This window comes from Anas platyrhynchos, chromosome 1 (assembly GCF_047663525.1).
Source record: "Anas platyrhynchos isolate ZD024472 breed Pekin duck chromosome 1, IASCAAS_PekinDuck_T2T, whole genome shotgun sequence".
NCBI lineage: Eukaryota > Metazoa > Chordata > Aves > Anseriformes > Anatidae > Anas > Anas platyrhynchos.
In genome coordinates this window covers 84,828,059-84,850,605 of record NC_092587.1, presented here as the reverse complement: position 1 = coordinate 84,850,605, position 22,547 = coordinate 84,828,059, and the positions used below count along the sequence as shown (strand labels likewise).

Below are 22,547 nucleotides of genomic sequence, written 5' to 3'. Positions count from 1 at the left end.
CACCATTTGAGGCTGGGAAGTGAAGTGGTAAGGACTATGTGGATGCAGGCAATGACAGAGGGTTATTTCTTGCCATGACCTGTCTTGCCCGTATATCTGATAGTCTTTACCTGGGACCTTGGATGTGTGTTGGCCCTCAGCTTAACTCAGTCCAGTGCGTTGCAACTAAAAGACAATAAGTAAATCTTTTTGAAAGGTTTAATAGAGATGATTAAGATCATGTTCCACTAATTGTCTGAGAAGAAATAAGAATCTGATGTATGGAATAATTATACTGTGTTCATAATTACAAGCTGCAATGCAAATACATAGCACATCTGGCCAGCAATGTAATTTCCATGAAGAGAGTGACTAAGACTCACAGAAAATCAAGGGCCCCTGGGGCTCCCTTCACCTCAGGTCTTTATACAAACATAAACACTCACTTCCTGGAAAAATATTCCAATTATTAGAAGCCAGACTTGACCAGGCACTTTGACAAACAATAGTAGGAAGAGCAAGGAGAGCTGGCTGAAATGCTGTGAATGTTAACAAGATACTCCCTTGTATAGTTTTTGATACATCAGATAAATATATACTGCCTGTCCCCCCATCTGCTGAGTTGTTAAATCTACTCTAAACTATTGTTGGCTTTAGTACAAACCATCCATCAAGCAGACAGTAAAGTCTACCGAACTTGTGAACTTCTGGGTACGCAGTTCTCCTTGGATCAAGGAGACAACCTTCTATCTACAGCCCTTGACATTCTTAGGAAGTCACCACCTCTTTTACTCATGCTGGCCCTGGGAGGAGAGCAGAACCAGGTGGCATGATCGATTGGCATGGCCAGGATGGCAGCTGCTGGCTGAACAGGAATCACCAGTCAAATATTATGGAGATGAGTACCTCAGCAGGACCTCTCTCCAGGCTGGGCTGAGTGATGATTTGCTACAAGCAAACGTAGTTGTTATTTATTTTCAAAAATTGACAAAAAAAGATTATAAGGCTAGAGCCAGACCCTAATGAGAAGCAGATATGGAATAGGTACGCCTTCAATCACAATCCAGCTACCTGCACATCCAGGTCTTCTGAAGCAAGAAGTAGTTGGATTGATTTGAAGATACAAACTCTTCCCAACTACTACTAAGCCAGAAATACAGGGTGGTATGTTGTGCTGTTGTGCTCGGACTAGGACATAGCATCTCCTCTGGTGATTCAACCATTAACTGGGGAGACAAGGAAGAGATAAAACATCCAATGTTTTATTTCAAAGTCAGGTGTGCTAACACACTGTAACTTGAATGCTGCAAGCTAACATGTTGGCATTGCCATTTATTCCTCTGAGTATTTGCATGGGAATACTAGGAATTCACTAGTTCCCTAAGGAGTTCAATCTAAGGTCCTTTTGCTACTCAGATTAGACAACTTTCCTGACTTCAGCCCAGCAAATCAACCAAATATTTACTTCAGTCATTCCCTGATCACTAAGAATTTCCTCCAGGTTGCATCCAAGAAATAAAGTTTATGAATATGCATGTCTAACTGTACTGGTGAAGTGTTTTTGTTTGTTTGTTCTAATACAGAAAATACATATTAGCTGGAATCGTCCTTAATTCCCCCTTTCCTCTCCTGTTTTTTTTTTTTTTTTCATTTTTTTTTCTATTTTTTTTTTATTATTATTATTTGGTAAAGTGATAATCAAAACCATTATAGAAATATTTCATCAGGCTTTGGAGTGAATCCTTTAACTGTGATCAGAAAGAACTGCTGCTTTGCTGCTTCATTTTCTTTGAGCTTTGACTTTTGAAGCTATCCTCATTTGTAGATTGCTTTTAGTGCAGGAAACATGCCAACAGTCATACTAAGAAAAGAAGAGAGAGAGCGAACAGAAGGTTTCCCATAGCTTCATCTTTGTGATTTTTTTTTTTTTTTCCATTTCAGTGGTTGTGTCTCAAGATGTCTGTTTTAGCAGGGCTATTAGTAAAAACAGCATAGAGAAACCAAAGACTTCACCTTGACGAAGCTACATTTAGCTCAATCAGTACCCTAAGGCCATTTTTGCAAAAGATGTCACAAGTGAAATATTCGCCTCACAAATCTATAGGTATATAATGGTGTATAATATAGGTATATAAGGTATATAATGCCTTGCTACAGCCAAGAGCCAGCACAGAGACGAGGCCTAGACCCCAAAACCAACAGGTTTCATAACATCTGCCCAGTCATTGAGTGTTGTACGTATACAGCTAGAGAACCACAGCGAAATCGACCCAGGAATGGATTTTAGGGCCTCTCTGGGATGGGTCCAGGGGCCAAATTCACCTGATAGCACCTCGTGGTTAATAGGAGCGCCCAGCTGGCACCACCCAGGCCTGGGCCTGTGATGGATGGCCTGTACGTGGAGAAACTGTGACATCCCGTGGCGAGCTGCGAAATAGCATCAAACAGTTTCTAATTTTACACGGGTGGCTTTAATTTGGGCGTTTCAACAACGCTTTTTATGCTGTAACTTTGTTGATGGAACTTAGATTTTTTATTTATTACAAGGAAAACGCCACCACGAAGCACCACACGCACTCAGCACCACAACAGGGCAGTCAGTCTTTGCTAACAAAGAGCTGGAGAGGAACATCTACGGTAACTGTGGGTAAAGCCAGACGGATGACATCTTGCCAGGGGTTTTACAGATGCTCGTGAATTGCAGAGGAGCAGTCACACTCAAAAAACCTAGTTCCCTCCCAAGCTTTACAGAGCAGAAGGAGGGCCAGGTAGAGATCCACCATCTTTTTGGGTCGATTGCTTCACACCCCAGCCTTCTACACTTTCTCAGCTTCTCACCTCAGTTTCCCATTTTCTCATCCACAACACCATTCCCTACTACTGACTGCCCACCTTGTCTCTCTGGTTCCCTACCACCCCACTCCCCTGTGCACTTATCTTTGCTCAGCCAGCCGAGGTTCTCCTCTAAAACCACACTTTCACATCCAATCCATCTTCTCTTCGTCCACCTACTTCTGCTCTCAACTGATGCCCAAGCCTACCCTCGCCTAAATTTTCCACCTCTGTCTGGTTTTACAATTCAAACACCTCAGCAAGTTATCACGGCATAACAAGTCCATCAACAGAGTAGCAGTAATTCCTCTTCACAGCAAATTACATCGTCCTGCCTCAAGGTTAATGTGAGGTAAAATGCATTTAGCTCAGCCTCTTTCACGGCCGGCTAAACTAGTGCACTTTACCACAAATTTGCAACACGCTAAGCACTGGCACAGAGTTAGTCCACTCCATCAGATGCTGCACAGTAACTCATGGAAGTGTGGACAGCTTACTCATATATCTGAGAGTATGGTGCCTCCTCACAGCCAAATGGCTATAAGAAATCATCAGATAGACAGGACACCAGCTCAGCTACACTGTCTTGTTCTGGAAAAGCTATTACTGAAAAAAAATAAAACCAACCAAAAACAAAAATCATGCTTCAACCTGCAGCCCTAAGGGGAAAGCCCAACAGTTAAGTTGTAAAAATAGCAGCTAAGAAACAGAGGATATATATAGAGAGAGAGAGAGAGATAGACTGCTTACACCTTAGTTACCTTCAGCTCACATTCACCAGAGCAACAGGATGTGTCCTCGACACAAAGACCTGCCAGAGAAGCTTTGAGGCCCTTTTCCAAAGTGTTGGTCAGAGATATGATTGCCACAGTGTACTGTCTGGGATCAAAGATTTTTTTCAGAGCCTTTCATACCTGGGGATCATTTTCTTTAAAAATGGGTGATCTGCATAAGCAGAGAGAAAGAGAGAAAGGCTAACTGAGAACAAACATTAGCACATTGCCATTTCAGCATATTCCATAGCACACAGTCATATTCCAGGGACCCTAGCAGGCCCACAGCAGCTGAAGTGAAACCACAACATGAAGCCTTCAGGCAAAGAACAATGAAGAAGACAGTAATAATTGATACAGCCTTAAACACTGCCAGACTGTTCACTGTCCACATCTGTAATTCACAGATTTCTCAGAAGTATCAGCTAAAAATAAGCCAATATTTCACCTGTATTTCAAGTTCCAGGAACCTGAACCTTGAGCTTTTTAGCTCAGCCACATGTCCCAGTCACCTCCTCTGAGCGGGAGCACACAGGTCCCGCTCAAAGCTTCAGGTAGCTATTCAGCAAAGCTTCATAGCTTCAGGCAGCTATGCAGAAACCTGAAAAGTTGTGTTTTATCTTCTGGCAGGTGAGTTTTCAGCCACATCAGTCTCCTGAGCTGGTTCACCACACAGTCTTCCAGCTGCCAACAGCTACAGTTCAGACTCAGTGAGGCCAGGCAGCTCATGGAAAATGAAGATGGTAGAAACATCATAGATTTAGATCACTGTAAAGCAGTTAAAATTAATAGTGGGGCTGCACATTTTTGATCTTCTACAGCTCCAAAGAGCACTCATCTGTTAGGCTACATCCTGAGATTTGTACATCTGCATCGACTTATGAAATTGTTCCATTGCTCCTTCCCTACTACTAAATTTCCATCCAGTCCTTCACTCACCAAAAAAAAAAAAAAAAAAAAAAAAAAAAAAAAAAAAAAAGCCACCTGCATCCCTGCATCTTGTCCTCCCTGAAAAACTTAAAGGGGAAAAATGTGAGAGGGTGGAGCTGACAAAAACATTTTTTGGCCAAGGTACAGTTCACACACCTCATCACCTCAAGGCAGATGTCCAGCAAGGAAAATTTTACCATGGAAATTATGAAACTCTAATGCAATGAGATAGAAGAAAAAGGAAAACGGAACTTGGTCATGGGAAATGTTAGGCAAGCCTATTAACAAGTGATGTTTGCTGCCCTGTTAATAATTATAAAGCATCATTTTGTAAAATTTCTTATTAAAGAGGCCCATGAAGAAAGACAGAGAGCTGGGGATGTTCAGACTGAAGAAGAGAAGGCTCCAGGGAGACCTTGTTGCAGCCTTTCAATACTTAAAGGAGGCTTATAAAGAAGATAGAGAGCAGCTTTTTGCTCAGGCAGATAATGATAGGACAAAGGGGAAAGGTTTTAAACCAAAAGAGGGGCAATCTAGATTAGGTGTTAGAAGGAAATTCTTCACTCGGAGGGTAATGAGGCAGTGGAACATGCTGCCCAGAGAAGCTGTGGGTGCCTCATCCCTGGAGGTGTTCAAGACCAGGTTGGACAGGGCTTTGGGCAACCTGGTCTGGTGGGAGGCCTCCCTGCCCACAACAGGGGGGTTGGAAAGGATGATCTTTAAGGTCCCTTCGAACCCAAATCATTCTATGATTACAGCCAGCTGGTTATCTTTACAGGATGAATCAATCCATTATGTAAAGCTGTGGCAGCATTTATTATTTCAGTCTTCAACTGACCCACTTTGATCTATTACCCTAAGAATTACCTTGCTGCTTCAAACAAGCATCAGGCCTTGAAGAAAAGTAATACAGCGTTGATAGAGTCATGAAATTTGGAACTGTAGTCCTTGTGTCTCTCTCCTATGATAAAGCAGTAAGGGACCAAAATTTTCCATCAGACATACCAAGTTGCAAATAATTATTTAGTATACAAAATAATTAATTCAATGAATAATGAATGCTACTTTGAGATTATAGGCAAAGGAGATGGTCCATTTGCAATTCCACTGCTTTTTGTGTCCTGTTCTGCCTAAAAGAGTAGTCTCAGCAGCATTGCTTCCATATCCCCTTAGAATGACAAAAGGAGAGATCATCCCATTTAACAACATGAGTGTTTCTAGATTTGCTCCTCTGAGAAGGTGACAGCCATCCTCATTTCAAAAACATCAATGCATCCCAATAACAGAATAATGCTTATTTGTAATCCTTTGTGCATGTCTCTTCAGATGCTTTACAAATGCAAAAATACCTCCGGCTGCTCCACCAAACCTATTTTCACCACTTTATAGTAAGGGATGTCCTATAGTCATGAGCAGTGCCAGGAATAAGAATATCCAGGCTTGAATCCAGTCCTCCAGCATAATTGCTAGACCAGTTTTTCTTAAGCACTAAGCAAGGATCCAGGGGAACTGGAGAGCATCATATAAAACAACTTGAGCAAGAGCTGTTGAAAAGCAAAACCACCTAGACTGTTCCCCCTCCCTTTTCTCAGCGGAGCCCTCCCTGCCCTCCTCAAGCTACATACAAACCACATCTAAGCCTGTTTCACCATGCAGCCCTTTACAACCGTGTAATGGGCCCAGTTTGAGTGAGCAGCCACCACTGGGAAAGGGAGTGAAGGCTACCCCTCATACATGGCGCCCTGAGGTGGTGGTGCTGGTGAAGGACTTGTTGAGGTGGTGGTGAAGGAGTTGCGGTGGTGAAAGACTTGTGGTGGTAGTGAAGGATTCGTGGTGGTGGTGAAGGACTTGTGCTGGTGTGAAGAATTTGTGGTGATGAAAGTCTTGTGGTGGTGGTGAAGGAGTTGTGGTGATGAAAGTCTTGTGGTGGTTGTGAAGGACTTGTGCTGGTGGTGAAGGAGTTGTGATAGTGAAGAACTTGTGATGACAGTGAAGGACTTGTGGTGATGAAAGTCTTGTGGTGTCAGTGAAGGAGCTGTGGTGATAAAAGACTTGTGGTGGTGGTAAAGGACTTGTGGTAGAGGTGAAGAATTCAGGGTGGTGGTGAAGGACTTGTGCTGGTGTGAAGGAATTGTAGTGGTGAAGGACTTGTGATGAAAGACTTGTGGTGGTGGTGAAGGCTTGTCGTGGTGAAGGATTCGTGGTGGTGGTGAAGGACTTGTGCTGGTGAAGGAGTTGTGGTGATGAAGGAGTTGTGATGGTGAAGGACTCATGGTGACAGCAGTGAAGGACATGTGGTGGCAAAGGACTCATGGTGACAGCGCTGAAGGACATGTGGTGGCAAAGGACTCATGGTGATGGTGAAGGACTTGTGGTGGCAGTGTAGGACTGGTGTCCGTGCAGGACTCATGGTGGCGGTGCCGGCACTGAAGGTCACCCAACTCTCTCCCCCCCGAGCCAGCGTCACTCCGCCATGGGCACGTCCCGGCGGCCAGACCCGCCCCGTCGCTGCCGGTCGCCACAGCAACCGCTGCCGGCGCCGTGCTCTCCCAAATGGCGGCCGGCCGGCCCCTCGACTGCCTCTACGGTACCGGCACCGCGCCGGGGGTGGCGGAGCCCCTGGGCTGCGAGGCGGGGGCCGGGGCGGTGGGCTCCCGGCCCCGGCCCCGGGGGGAGCTGCCGGGGCTGGCTGTGGGCGGGGAGGGCTGGAGGGGAGCCGGGTCTTCCTCCCCATCCCGCCGCGCTCGGTGGCATGAGGGCGTCCAAGGGCTCACCGCTGTCCAGTCCTTTATTTCTGTTTCATCCTTTGTTTCAGCAGCAGAGCTTGCAAAGAAAGTATTCTTTGCAGATTTGTCTTCCTGCATGCGCACCTAGTTGTATGTCAGCGCTGAGGCTCCTCTGTGTGATAGCAGAATTGAGTTACTATGGAGTCACGTTTCACTTTTTTCTTTCTTTCCTAGCTTGGTTTATAATCTCTTATGGACAGACATAAAGAGGGAACTAGAGCCTGAGCAGCGCCTCATGCTGGTTCCTCCCGTATGTGACCGGTTCCATTTGTTTCCTTGTCTTTCAGACCCTCTGTACACGCTGTCAAGTGAGAAGGACCATTCAAAGGCAAATATCCAACTTATCGGTGATAAATTGGTAGGTGTTGGCCAAAGATAGCTCAATCATACACCATCATTTTTCTGGTGTATGCACACACATGGATAGAAATTTACTCACTGTCTCAGTTCTAAGCTACTCCGCTAAACAGCAAAATACAAAGCAAAGGAAACAGTGTTACCAAATACAAGACAACACAGGAAGCAACTGCAAGCACAGCTATTAAAATGTGTTATTGCAGTGTCCTCTCACTTACCTTGGGATATACTTACACTACAGCTCAAGGTAGCATACTTAAATATCATTAAAACCACCTAGGTACCACCAGCTACACAGCCTGTAACAGGTTACAAACCCATCCTAATACTTCATAGGAGATTGGAACAGTTTCACTTCCTAGCTAAGCTGTTAGCTAGTTAGCCCATGCTTAGCTCCCTGCTGGCTTTGCCCCTCTACTGCCAGTATTCAGCCTTGCTAGTTTAAAACCAGCTAGGGCATGTCCCTAGGGAGCTACAGTCACACCTTTAGACATTGATTGATGTCTGGACAAGCTGCATATAGGTAGGATGCCAAAGAAAAACAGACTTGCTACAACTGCACAATGAATTGGATTTTAAACAAAGAGTCTTGCTGAAACTACACACTTGACTGAGCCTGCAAGGCAGATATTCTGAAGTCTGAAAGTCTGTTCCTGTACAGCAATGAGACATTCCCTAGAAAGCATTCCAACAATGGGATCAAAAAAACTTTTTTTTTTTGGAGAATGTTTCTGGATGTCTCTTACATAGTTATCTCCAGCTCTTTTATATGTAAATACATATCTAAATGAAAGAAATGCCTGTTTGTCTGCACCTCTGTGCTGAGACACACACAAGGAGCTGGAAACTGTCATCATAAAGATGCCTGTAGCGGTATTGCTGTTCTAACAGTTCAGGCCAGACAAAATAAGCAGACATACTGGCACTGAGGTTGTGGATGTCACCCATGTAATGTTGCAGAGGGGCATGGCGACGTACTTTGATTTGTATAGAACATGTTTTAAGCATATGAATCAACAATTGCATAATCTGCAATACAAAACAATATGACTTTGAATTCTTGGTCTATAGCATCACAAAATGAGGCGGACAGAGGATGAAATAATACTAACTTATAAGCTCTTCCAAAATCTTAGAAGTTTAATTCCCTTTCAAAAGAAGTATAATGAAAGTGCAGTCTCACGCACAGTGAGCAGTTACTCATAGTAGTTTGCCTAGGTCTTCATAATCTGACACTCTAACTCCAATGAGTTACTGTGCTTGAAATGTCACTATAATCCTATATGCATTTGAGTTAGCACCCCCTGAAATGAAAGAGTCAATGCACAATTCAAAACTGATTTCAGGCTTTATGGAAACTCAAGCCAGTACAGCTACATCACTTATAGCAGAGACACAATTCCAACGATTTATGGGCAACCATAAATTTTGAGATTTAAGACATGTCTATCCAGGGAAATCAGTGCTCCAGAAGGAAGGGTGTGGATTTTTAAAATGTGATCATTTTTGTGCGCTAACACCCATTGAGATATTTTTAGCACATGCTGAAATTGTTATAGTATAAAATAAAGTAACTTTACTCTGTAAGTGGAATATGTTACTTCACTTCTAGAGCACATGAAATGGGAGGGAGTTACATGGGATAATGTGTTAGAAGTTCACATTACTGCATACTCACTGTTAATGCACACTAACTTCTTTATGTAATGAACTGTTAGACCCTTAGATATTAAGTATAAGTTTAGACGCTGGAAAACAGCCACAAGACATATCTGTGCATCTGCTGCTAGTCTGGTATGCTCCACATCTTGAGAAGCACCATCTAACCAGCTGACATCATTAGCATATGTATGCCTTCTTCTTTCCTCATCCCAAATGTCCTGTAAATAACACCAGGCTTTTCTATGGGCTGCTCACATACATATACTTACCACCATCAGCTGAAAGTCTGATCTCTTTGATGCTATTTGAAATCACTAAATCACTGATTCTCCTTCTTTGTGTCCACACAAACGCTAGGTAAAGGTACCAATTTTCACAAGCATGTTTAGTAGCTTGATCCATTTCCCGGGCTACAGTCTGTGCTTGGACAGCAAAGATCCAGTGCCTCCATTGATTGACCGAAGATGGAGAGGGAGGGCTCAGCAGCGTCTGGAGGCTCTTCAGCAGCTTGCTTTGTAAGTGTTCCATGGTTGGATAATTTAACACAAACATGCAAACAAAAACAACAAAAACTCTTACACACTGAAGTGGAGATGACTGCAATTTGCTCCTACTTACATTTCCCTTGAAATTAAGAGATTGCAGCTGTTGTGGAGTATGGTTGCCCATCTGTTTCTTATAGGGTGGATGTTGCACATTCCTTCATCCTTGTGCTATCTGCTCTGCAACGGGTTGCCGGCAAAGTGGAGAGAGTTATTTCAATCTCTTATAGATCAGACAAGTTACAAAGACTTCAGTGGCTCATGTGTGCTACTTCAGTGGTAGCTGTTTCCTTGTAGTCTCATGAAGTTGCAGCTGGTTAGATTGCTTTTGCTGCACATTTAAGAGAGCATAGGGCTTGAACCAGGGCACCACAGTTTTAGTTCAGGGGCTTCTTAGATGATCTTTCTCCTGGCATTGCAATTTGCATTTCTGATTCAGCAAATATTTAAGCAACCATTTATGTGTTTTGCCACACCATGCATCTTTAGGATTCCTCTTAGAGCTGTATTCAAGACTGCAGGCAGCAGCCTAACTAGTTGTTTTCAGATTTTTTTTCTTTCCTAGCTAACTTTAGACCATGGATTTTTCATAGAAGTTCTCTGATACTGTTGTGAATTTAGTTATACCATTTGCCAGACAATAATCAAGGATGTTTGAGTGATAACTAAATATTTCACGTGTTTCTGTTCAGTTTCAAAAGCATACTCTTTTCATTTCTACAATAAATTAATAACTGTGGAAAGTTTTTTTTTTTCTTAATTTCAACAGTTCAAGCTGTCCCCAGCACATGCAAACCTCAGTGGCTTCTTCCATTTTGCCTGTTATTCTGTAACAGGAATTTAATTGACACCTTAGCTGCTTTAAAATTATATTTCAGCACCATGTATTTGCAAAGTATCTTGCAATTAACAAAAGATGGGAAATACATCCCCTCTCTTTCAACCTGCACTGATTGACAGTGTTGCTGATACAGAAGATAGAATATTTTCCAGCTGCCTTTGCAGTATTTGTATTGCTTCTGCAAGGTTATCAGGAGTAAATGCTCGTTTATTTCAGCAAAGTCAGCAAATACAAGTCAAGGACATGGAAGAGGCAGGATCTGAAGCAGGATCTGTGGAATAAAAGGGGCTGTTTCACCGGGTTCCCATTGTGCCTATAACTATATCATAATAGGGTGAACAGCTTATGCTAATAAAGTTAGATCATAAAAATAAGTGCCCACCTGTGCTGAGTGAAACAAATCCATCTGGACGAAGCAACACTGATACACAGAGACCGCTAGTGGAACAAGCCATCAGCTCAGTTAACTCATTTGAATTACAAACATGACTTTACAGTAATAGGTTAATTAGTGCTGAGCAAGTATCTCATGTTACTGCACTGCATCCCAAGCCCTTCTCCTCTCTTTTGTTACATGTTATGATGGAAAGTGCTAGGAAGAGATGACTTTAAGCTTACCTTGGCAGTAAACTATCTGTCACATGAGGTTAAGGCTTATCTCTCTTCAAGCTTTGCTGGAGCTGGTAACCATACAGTTGGCTCCCCAAGTTCCACATCACAGCTCACAGGGCTCGCGTGAGGTCTTTGAAGGCAGCTGATCTCAGTATGTGGTCCTCTGTTTTCATCTCAGCTGTTGAGCAACATTTTGTGTTATTAACTTTATCTCTGTAAATATGCCTCTGTATTTAAAATCGGGCAACAGTAGCAAACTGCAGTACACAGAATCTCATACATTTAAAGTCAGAATTCTTATAAGTCGCCAAGAATGGTCTTAGGAAAACATGACCTTCAGGACTGGCCTTATATGCAACTTAAGGGAAGGATTTACCTTAATAGCATGACATGGACTTTTCTTTAAATAACTTCCTTGGTTTTAACGAGCTTGCAGGTTGAGAAGAGTAAGATTGTAGTATGAAGTAGTTGTGAAATCAAATAGCAATTCTGATGCATAGCTTTCAAAGGACTGAGTTCTACCCATTCTCTCACTGATTGCCTCAGTAGACCTCATGGTTATCCAAAGGTTTGCAACAAAGAAATCCAAGATGTTATAGTGAAAAAATTAAACGGTCTACATACTTTGTGGGGAAAGATGGGGAAAAAATGAAGAAAGACTATTCTTGGAAAAGATGCACTAGTCTCAGCATATTTTTTCTCCTGTATTGGATAATTGAAATTGAAATAGTTGATTTTAATTTTTTTCATGTTTGCTCAAAATCTTTTTAGCTACTTTTTGAAAGGTAGCAAATGGTGGTCTTTCACTTTGTTCACTATACTGCTTTCTGCATATTTTCTGTTATAGAAAGTTTTTCACTCTTATGGAAAGGAATTTGCCCCCCACAGTTCCCAGTAAATGTTGTTTACTTTACAAGATCAAACATTTACAAGTGGACAGTCCTTGTTATGCCAAGCATATAAGGAAATTTTATTAAAGATAGACAATGATCATCTTTGCCCATGCACTGGGAGGAACGAATAAAGTATAAAACTGTATTGCTATTTCTATACCAAGGATGAAAAAAGCCTAATATAATTGCTTGCATAGGCATGGGGATTTTGCAGAATTGTAATGTGTATGTTTTGATTGTGCAACCAGAGAAGTAGAGATAAAAAAATAAGTAATGAAGCATAAGAAAAAAAACTGCTCTGAATGTACTTCCTAAGTGATAGTAAAGAATCCTGTATTCTGACTTGCAGAGGTCAGCCTTCTCTTCAAATACCCCCAATCGTGTATGAAGATCCTGAAGTTAGTGGAAGGAATCGTTACAAATATTTTGCAAGGTAAGGAATGACCTGATTTGAAACAGAGTTCAGAAGCTTGCTTTTTTGAAGTTTAAAGTACACCTAAATAAATGCCATAGCCTTTAAAACAAACAAACAAAGCAACTCTGAAAAGATCAAACCATAAATAAGTCAAATAATTAATAAAACATATACAAAAATTTGTGAGCACACTCACTTCTAATTCTAACTTCTAATTACTGTCTTGTGTTGCAATTCCAATTGGAAGTGTAGCAAGACATAAGCAGCAACTTAGTGAGCATAAGGCTCTCAGGAAACTTCTCTACAAGCAGCAAAGAATTCCAACCCCAAACACACTGAAATACCTGTTTCTAAATGTAGACTTCTCTGAAGCATCAAAACTCAGGCTAATAAACTCATCGAGAGTAATTCTGGCAGAGTGAATTAACAGTCTTAGAGAAATTTTACATTTTTATCTTATGTGGCAACATACTATGTCTTTAAAAAAGAGTTCACATGCAGAACTGAATGCTGCCATAACCCAGGTACAATAGTAGGGTCCGATAGGTCAACTCCAATAGGGTCCACTCCTGATGGGAGCTTAATGGTAGGTTGACCTATCCATAACATTGACATTTAGTCTTTGGAGGAGGACAGGTAAAATATCTTGAGAAACTGGACTAGGTCACTTGCAAAAAGTCTCACACACAGCTTTTGTTATTTCAAAGTTTTTAGTTCATCTGGATACTTTAGAAAAGGAAAATGAAGAATTGTATGTTAAGGGGGGAATCAGAAATAAAGTATTCCTACCCAATCAGCTGTTCTTTATAAATTCCATTCAGTCTTGACTGCAAATACAAAGCATATCTCTTTTCTGAAAACTGTATGTTTAAAAATATATTACAAAACACTGGTTTTCCACCTTTTCCAAATTGCAGACTTGTAATTTTTTCCAGTCATAATGTCTTTTAAGTCTCTCAGAGACTAAGCAAAATTGATATGGAACAGCAAACTGTAGGAATTCCTAAGAAAGAGTTCTTAGTATGAATACTTTTCCTTTGTTCAGTCTTAGTGTAGATCATTGTGCAACAAATACAATAGGCCTACTTCTTTAGTTTCTTCTAATGGACCATTTGCAAGTAGTCTACAGATGTCCAGCATCTCCATCCTGTTGAAATCACTCAATTTAGTTTGCCTTATTATCTATGACTCCTCACTTCTAGCACAGCACAGATTACTGTAACTGCTCTAATGCCATAAGTGGACCAATGTCAAAAGTTGAAGGGAAAATAAAGTTTTTAGAATGAGAAAATACTTTTTTTCCCCTTCTTTGTCAAAAGAATAGCACTTCTGTCAGTGAAGTGTTATCTGTTGCTCCTTAGCTGTTAAAGACTTCTTTAATATTCAGGCACAACATGCAAGTACATAACTTGATTTGGGGAAAATCAGTCCACTAATTTCAGTGAAGTTACAATTTAGAAAAACTGCAGTGTAATGATCTTTTGAGCCTCATGGCTGTTGTCTTACCTCTGTGTTCTCTCTTTTCAGACCTCTCATCCCTTCCAATATGCTGCTTCCACCAAATGTTTGTTATGCAACGGAAATGTAAGTACTGACTTATGGAACGATACTGTTGTAATGTGTCACATCTCACCAGAAAATGATTGCTTAACTATTTAGTTGGTGATCAACAGTTTCCATAATGAACAACAGGAAAAACTCATTAAGAGGTAGAGATTGTTCAGTGTTGAGAATTCCAGGAGAAACAGGTGACTGCATGGTTCAGAATTTGCTTGCAGTGGGTAAGTAGTGCTTTCTGGGTAGAAAAGGTGAGTGTCACCTGTGTTATAAGTACTGAAACAGGAAACCAAGAGAAGCCAATACAGATGATTCTCCAATACAGCAACATAGTTGCAAATTCTTCTAATATTTTATTACAATGTCTGTGATAGTTGCAATCCATGAGCATCCATGATATAGTGTAATATGATAGCCTGACCCCCATTTTCAGTGGGAATCAAATTTTAAGGGAACATAAGCAGATTCAGTTTGTAGTAGGATCTATACTTGCACGTGCTTAAGTCAGAATTGAATTTAGTTTTGGAAATGTTGGAAAAGCAGATACATAAGTTAAATTGAAACAGTCCTTCATTTTATACTCAACCATTAGTTTTTTGTGCCTATTAAAAGCAATGCTTTATAATGGATACATAGGTAAGATTTGCATGTAAAAAATCAGGAGAGCTGAAGCAGGAAGATTTCTGGATTGCTTTCCTAAGGAAAGAGCTTTCAAAGGACTCAGTGTTGTCTTGGTTTGCTTTTACTAAAGATGATGAAGTTAACATCAATGAGAGCAATGATAAGATAAAACAGCACAACTGAATATCTTACCTTTAACTTAGTGTTGCATTTCTGATTTGTTTTCTCCTTTTCAATGAATGTGACAAATGTTCTTCCATATTGCATTTCTTTTCAGGATAGATCCCTTTATCCTTTCAGCTACAAGAGACAGCAAGATCTTTGGTCCCAAGTTACGAACTTTGGGCACACAGACAGATTACAGGGATGGCGAAGCCCAAACGGATCCCTATTCCCCTGAATATGTAGTTCCCAGTGGCTCAGTCCCTGAACTTCTGACACTTGCTACTCTCACTTGGGGTGAGTTGTGAAATCAAAATAAATTATAACAATTACATGCCCCTTGTAGCAGGATATTCTCTTTTATTCAATGTCAGGTTTCAAGTCTATTGCTGGCTTTGGTAGACCATTGCTGTCTTCCCTTAGGGCACATTATTTTAGCTATTTTTAAAATATGTATGATATTTACCTGCTTAATAGTGCTATTCTGAGGCATTTCATAAAGAGTTTTGAGATCACTCAAAAATAAAAGGTTGTGCGTTTTACTAGGAATGGTTTTACATTTATCTGATGTTCCTTAGCTGTTCTGAGTTAGACATCAGAAAGAAAACCATAAGAATGCTGCTGCCTCGGAATACAGCCTGTGATCCTCATGTCCCAGTGTCTCACCTGCAATAGTGATAGATACTGGACATGCCAAAGAAAGTGTCCATTCTCAGAAAATGTCCTCCTTTCCAGACTGCAGTAGAGGAATGAAGAGCTAGTGTTAATGTCAGCTAAGCTATAGCAAATGTAGGTCCAACCTTTACTAATTTTGTAGAATTTCACTGGCCTTAGAAGTATTTACTTCTGATTATTGACCGCTCTGCATTGGTATAAAATATGAGCATGTGCCCATGAAGCTCTCTAAAAGCTTAGTGTACTGTTGGATTCACAATTCTTCTAAAGAGCTGCTACTTCTTGTCCTTGTAAGGTCGGGGGCTACCAGCAGGACTAGCCGAGGTGGAGATGATTGAACGTGCCCGGGAGAAACGTGCGTGGGAAGCAACTCTTCCAGCCATGGACAATGCTGCACAAATTGCGAAGAGGAGGAAAATGATGGATGATATGGAGAGGAAGGAGTGGGCCTTTAGAGAACAGGAAATAGAAAAGTAGGAGTCCAGCTATACACTATTTCTTTTAATTATTACCCCAACAGAAAATAAACAACAAGGCTTAAGGGATTGGTTGGAGGGTGCACACCTTTGATTTCTGTGAAAAATCCCCTGATTTTCCGAAGGAATATTTTTGTTAAATTCAATATTAGAGACTGCTACCGCAACAGTTTTTCACTTTTCAAAATGAAAGATTAAATATGAAATATGCAGTATGAACTGTCTCTAAAGCAGTGGTATGTGGGATTTGATGATGACAGGATTGCACAGAACACTGCAAAGTGCTTTAAATCATACCTGGCCTTTCTTTTCCTTGCAGGTTGCAGGAGATTCGACTGAGAGTCTTAAAGAAGCTGCTGCTGAGGCAACAGGAGAAACAGAGTGAGCTGGATGCCAAGCGCTTGGACGACCACTGGCAAAATCATCAGAAGGCTAAAAAAGAGAAAATGAAAAAGATTCAGCATGACTTTGTACTGAGTAAGTCTGAAAACCAGGGAGAGAGCAGTACAAGACAGTTTTCAAACAAGCCCTTTCTGTAGAAGATAGGAAGTTGCAGTCTTTACTGAAGATGAAACAGTTCGCAGCCACAATATAGATACGCATGGCCAGCATTTGTTCTGGTCAAACAGCTTATATTTTGTATTACCCTGCAAGAGCCTTTGTGAATTTCTGAAGATGAGGCTTTTTAGAATTCCTTGTATGAAAAAACTTCTTAAATTCGTGTTTCCTTTCTAGTGCTCAGGAAACTGATAGCTAAGAGGAAGAATGTGATGGGGAAACTGGAGAGACGAGATATCATCAAAGAGTATACTGACTTTGCATCACAAACATATGCTCCTTTATCTAGGATTGGTTATTTCCCAGACAACCATTCTGAACGCTTTGTTGTAAAAAATTTCTATCTTAACACCTTTGCAGGTAAGGCATTTCAGAACATTTAGTTTTTATGTCGTATTTATTAAAAAATTTGACAAAACTGAAAATTCTTTTTCCATCGCTTCATTAGTTAGTCATTCTTTGTGTCTCTTAGGACTGTGCGAACTGGAAGCAGCTCTCCCACATTCTGTCACCCAGGCTAAGATTAAAGCTCCAAAGCCTAAGCACACTACTACTAAGACTGGATTTGTTAAAAGAGCAGCAAGACTAGAGGTGCAGCTGGCACTGGTTCACCAGGTATGGAGCTGCATCCAGCAGCAGAATGTCAGTTCCTCTCAGGTTTTAACTGTTCAGAAATGCTTTGGGGAAGATATACATTTAAGCTTTCTTCCAATTTGCTGTGCTAAATTTGTATTTTCTATAAGACAACTTGAAGGACAACATATCAGACATTCAGACTGTTTCAGGCATGACCAGCACTGCTCTGGAACACAGTCTGTCAGTACTCTGTCTCCCAAACATCTGTGCTTCTGTCCGGACTTGTAGAAAACAAGTACAGCTGCTTCTGTATCCCTACGGATCAAGTATTTGGACTGGAACATATGACAGTTAAAAATTTGTCTCCCTTTTCTCCCATGCACTTATGGTAGGCCTGCTTGTTGCACTGTCAAACTACTAATAAATAAGGAAATCGAATCTGGAGTCATATTCAAAAATTTTTTACGTATTTAAAATGTGCATTCTAAGTACCTATTGTAAAAACACCTGCAGCAAAAAATTATTAAAATGACCCCACTCATGAAATTGGATCAGAATAGGGGCTGCATATCACTGTTGTTCCCTAACAATAGCATCTGATTTGCAAACATGACCACAGTGTTTTGCATATCTTAATTTATCACAACTGTTCATGCAAATAAAGTGCCCATATATGCAATTAACCACTGAGGAAAGAAGTGCCTCATTTGCATCTACAATCACAATATTTGTAAATTGCATGTATTTTTAAGTGTGCTCTTTATGATCCTGTTGAGGGTTACCTTTCTTTAAAATCAAGCCTATTCTTGCTCGACGACGCATCTCTGAAAAATACTAATTTCATTTGTAAAGCTGGGCAACTTTCACTTACACTTTCTTTAGTAAAGAAATATTTCCTAATTGGAAATTATGTGTATAGCTTTCTTGTTTTAGTGTAATTTAATAATACTCAATACAGACAGTGACTTTCTGCTAATGAATTTTAAATTTAAATCTTGTTCTGAAAACACAATATTATTCCAAATTCACTGGATCTTGTGAAAGATGAAGCATTGCATCTGATTGTTTTTCAGAAGGGAACTTTTCAAGGAAAATATTGAGTGCTACAGGAAGTGTTCAAGAACTAAGGACATTGGTTTGCTAAAGATTTAGAGAAGATGACACAGCACTATCGAAGGGCTCTGAGTTTGGGTGCTTTTCATGTAAACTCAAAGTAGTAACTATATATAATCATGGGGATGACATTCGTGGCAGCTCTCACAGGCAGCAGAATGTTAGCCCGAGCTTTCAGGGCTGAAATCCAATTACAACAATTGTGTTTTGTTTGTTCAAAATACTTTTCATGGTTTGAAAGACCACAGTGGAGTGCCTAAACTGTAGTTACTGATAAGAAGTATGCCCTAATGCTGGCTGTTTACATAATAGTGTCTCCTCAAAGAAAAGTTGATAGCCAAAGATAATGGAATGCTGAACAAAAGCAGACAACACTGGGTATTTTCTTCTGTAATCAATCATTTGGTTGGTATAAATCATACCTTGATTTATGCCTTTAACTGAGGGGCTAGTATAACAAATACTCATTTCACCTCCACAAAAAGGCAAAATGTATGTTCTTTTAAAATTGCAAAACATTTCCTTTGCAGATAAAGATAATAAATCCATGGTGTAACATTTAACTACCAATTTTAGATGTACAGAAGTAGTCATCAAACTGGTCAATTCAGAGATGCAGAAGGTAGCGACACTGCTGAAGACCCAGGCTGCCTCAGCCATTGTTAGATGTAAACAGATTTTCTGCTCAGAGTAACAAGAAAAGAAACAGTTTTATCTAACAGTCAGCTTGCAGGTCTGCAAGTATTACTGCCCTAGTTAGCTCTTAAGCTCTGTGGTTATACTACTGATTGCTTCTCTGGGTGGAGCCTTTTGCTTCTCAAGTTTGGCAGCTGTGCACGTTCTGGCTTAGCAGAGCCTCTCTGACAGGTCTACCTCATAAGCTACTGGTGCTGTCGAGAAGCGGGCAGTAAAGGCTGCAGAGTACTTGACTTAACAGAATTTACCACTTGAGAGGACAGCTGCCTGACCACTTGGCGCAAGCAGTCCCAATCCTGCCAACAACCTCCTCTGGCACAAAGAGCGTGAAAGGCAATTAGAGATCATCTCAGAAGGGCTGTGTTGCTTTGCATTATTTCTATAGCCAAGCAGCTAGACCAGTTATCTCTTCAAAAGCCTCTTTTGGGTACTGTCCTAGCACTTGATCTAGACATTTTCTCCCATAATCCTGGAAAAGAAGCAGAACTCTAGGAAATTCAGAGTGCATGGTCATCTGGCTTTGGAATGAGCTTCTTTTATTTTCCCTGGCTAATCTGTGGAAGAAGGTAGCAAATAGAGGAGGAATGCTAGACCTTAGCATCAGAAGAAATCATTTTAATACAGGAAATTTCCAAAGCTCGCTTCTCTGGTGAAGTAGGTGGCAAGATGGCCTAGTCCTCCTCATTTTATTCCTCTTGGTTTACCATACTGAGAGCTTCCCTGAGGTTAGAGGCTGTAAAAAGGGACAAGAGAGGATCCAGAGATCTACAAAAAGGATTTGTGTCCTCTTGAGAATAATAGCTTCTTCCAGACTTGAAACTAATCAAAAAAGAAGTGATTTTAGAGGAGTATCCTGAATCATTTTTGCAGGAGTATTAACGTATGCTCAGTATTCTTTGAGTGGTTCTCGTTTTAGAGAACATGGCAGAAACAGGGGTGACTTGGGATTTACAGTAAAAACAATGAGCTGTATCTTAAGCCAGATCTTTAAAAGGACAAGGAAATCCAGTTCTTAGCCAGCACAGATTACAGTGATTAAAGCAGTATAAGTGAGCCATTATATAGACAGCCTTAAGTGAAAATCCAAGGCATTAATTTAGTTGAAGAAAGAGATAGCGTACTGATACAGCAAATTACTAGGAAAGAAAAGCAGCTAGGGAACTGAATACATCAAGGAACAGAGGAGCGAGTAGAAGAAATCCCAGTGCAGAGCAATACGTGGGTTCAAGCCAACCCTCTGATGCTCTGATGACTCAAGGTGGGGATGAAGTGTCAGGTGTTTTCAAAGTGCTGGATCCAGATGATGTCAGAACAAATAATCTCTCACCTCAGCATTAAGTGCAACTCTCATCATGTCTGTGTTCTTCATCCTGTTGCTGGAAGGAGGCAGAGAAACAGGAGGGCCAAGAATATCTCTGAAGAAAATCTGTGCCAGCTTCAAAGGGGAGGAAAACCTGTTCAAGCAGTTACTGCATCAAGAACAGATCTCCAGCGCAGCGTTAGTTGGCTCATGCTCAGACAAGCTCTAGGAGCTATTATGTCAGTCTCGATCAGCCAAGATGCAGCAGCCGTGCTGCATTGCAAAGCAGGTACTCACTCTGTCCTTGGAGATCTCACCGTCCTCATTCATGGGCAGAAAGGAAGGAAGAGACACATGCCTGTATACTGTGTGCTATACATGAAAATTTACTCACTGTCCTGCGAAAAAGAAGATTAAAGAGAAGATAATGAAGAAATCTAAGGAAGTATTTCTTTGAACGGAGGGTTGGTTCTCAAGCCACTATCATGTCAAGAGTTCAATTTCCATCAGAAGCCAGCAAAAAAGCTAAAATGTATGGCCAAAAGCAGGGGTGCCATTTCCTCTTCACTGTTTTCACCTGGAAAATGACAAAGAGTTGGAAGATTTAGTTGGACCTTCACTGCCCAACCCTATCAGATTATACTATGACTCTGAACCTGAAAAAAATAACGTATTCTACCTCAGAAAAAAAAAAAAATCAACACATGATTTGTAGGTGGTGCCATATGAAGTGTGTTGTTCAGAAATTTAGTATCTTTATCCTTTGATAAGCTTTAAGAAAGTACTGTTCAGCGATTCTTGGGTTCTGGTCTCTTTATTTATAAAACAGTAATTTGTTAAGTTAGGTAGAAACTGTTAATGCAAAAAAACATACTTTCTTCTTGTATGTTGAAGTTTTAAAATAACTTAAAACTTCAGACTGGTGAAAGCAAATGGTAACCAGTTTTTAATTTGTAAAGATAACCAAGCAGGCACGAGCTTGTGCTGACATGAATACTTAACACCACTTCTGGGAAGTGCAGTTATTTCTTAAGTCTACTTTTATAAAAATTTCCTCTTGTCAGAAGTGCTCGTATATTTTCCTGCCTGTAAAAGTTGGAATTCTGGTTAACAAGAAGTATTTTTCAAGGATAAGGTATTATTAGAAAACTTCTTATGAATGCAACATTGTATTAATAAACATAGGAGCCACTGTTTTGAAAATAATCACAATTACAAGTGCTTTTTTCTCTTACTTTTCCCCCATCATGCAAAACACCTTATAAATCATAGCAAGCAGTACTATAATCTTCATACCAGAGAGCTGTAAGGTCATTAAATACAAGAAACGGTTTGGAAAATCTCTTCACATTTTTCAGCTATAACCATTTCACGTGGCTTATAAGCAGTTTATAGGCTTTGATTCTTGCATTATTAACGTGGTCCGTTTCAGAAGTTTTCAGTAATAAAGCATTTTACGCCCTCCACCTAGAAATCTCTGTCCTTTTCTGGAGCCATTAATAATCCTAGCTGTAAAGCTCAGCTCCAATATACAAGAAGAGTTTTATACAATGACTACTGTAGTTTCAGAACGTCATTAATTTTACAATTAAATTCAGTGCAAGCGCCATCAATTTTCTGTTGCTGGAGAGAGAAATTCAGCATGAGATTTTTTTTTCTTACATTTTTCTCCAGTTTTCCTCCCCACCGAAATACTGTAGTTGAGCATACCTTTCTATCATGCCCTCTCTGTTAAAAATAAAGAAAAAAAAAAAAAGAGAGAGAGAAAATAAACTATTCCCTGCTGGAATATATTTGTCCTTTCTGTAATAAAGGCTACAGATCCAAGTGATGCTGCAGTAGGATTATATTTTTGAAGGAAGTTTAGATGCATGTACTCTCTTCCCTTTCTTCCTGCAAGCTGCAGTGAAATGTCCTACAGTAGCCAGGTGTTGCAATGCAGCTGGAGGAGATTATTTGATTATCTTGCTCTAAGTAGCTTGCAGCTGGCAGGACTTTGGCTCTATAAGCACTTTGAAAATGTCTTAAAGTGGCCGAAGCCTAGGTGGCAATTCCAGCTCCTTTGGCTGACAAGTTTTGTCATCTGCCACCAAACAGCTGCAAGCAGGATAAAATCTGCCTTAAATGACTTGTGGATTTTCCTACTAGAAGGAAATTCTCAGGCCAGTCAGTTTCCCTTTCTCCCTTAGTC

General features: G+C 40.5%; 1 protein-coding gene and 1 long non-coding RNA gene across 8 annotated transcripts in view; one reads left to right on the top strand and one right to left on the bottom strand.

Annotated features, from left to right (window-relative positions):
- Positions 1–6,933: 6,933 nt before the first annotated feature.
- CFAP91 (cilia and flagella associated protein 91) overlaps positions 6,934–22,547 on the top strand; it is a 39,885-nt gene continuing 24,271 nt past the window's right edge. For 2 of the 4 annotated variants that reach the window (XR_011812284.1, XM_027449644.3), the window contains exons 1-10: positions 6,936–7,101; positions 7,588–7,658; positions 9,677–9,834; positions 12,557–12,640; positions 14,150–14,206; positions 15,078–15,259; positions 15,933–16,110; positions 16,433–16,590; positions 16,849–17,031; positions 17,144–17,286. Coding sequence is in view for 3 of the 4 variants with exons in the window: in XM_027449644.3 (XP_027305445.3) it covers positions 7,068–7,101; positions 7,588–7,658; positions 9,677–9,834; positions 12,557–12,640; positions 14,150–14,206; positions 15,078–15,259; positions 15,933–16,110; positions 16,433–16,590; positions 16,849–17,031; positions 17,144–17,286 (1,248 nt within the window). In the remaining variant the exon portion in view is untranslated. Of the gene's footprint in view, positions 7,102–7,587; positions 7,659–9,676; positions 9,835–12,556; positions 12,641–14,149; positions 14,207–15,077; positions 15,260–15,932; positions 16,111–16,432; positions 16,591–16,848; positions 17,032–17,143; positions 17,287–22,547 lie in introns of all 4 variants that reach the window. The other 2 variants (XM_072043870.1, XM_072043872.1) reach the window with 2 other exon arrangements.
- Positions 8,780–22,315, bottom strand: LOC106018153 (uncharacterized). 4 transcript variants are annotated; one of them, XR_011812294.1, is made up of 6 exons: positions 22,019–22,315; positions 16,411–16,545; positions 14,993–15,100; positions 11,321–11,492; positions 11,085–11,140; positions 8,780–10,973 (listed from the first exon to the last, which is right to left on the bottom strand). It is a non-coding gene; the product is annotated as an uncharacterized lncRNA (long non-coding RNA). The 4 variants fall into 4 exon arrangements; XR_011812295.1 differs by lacking the exon at positions 11,085–11,140 and having other exon boundaries at positions 14,993–16,028; XR_011812293.1 differs by lacking the exon at positions 11,085–11,140.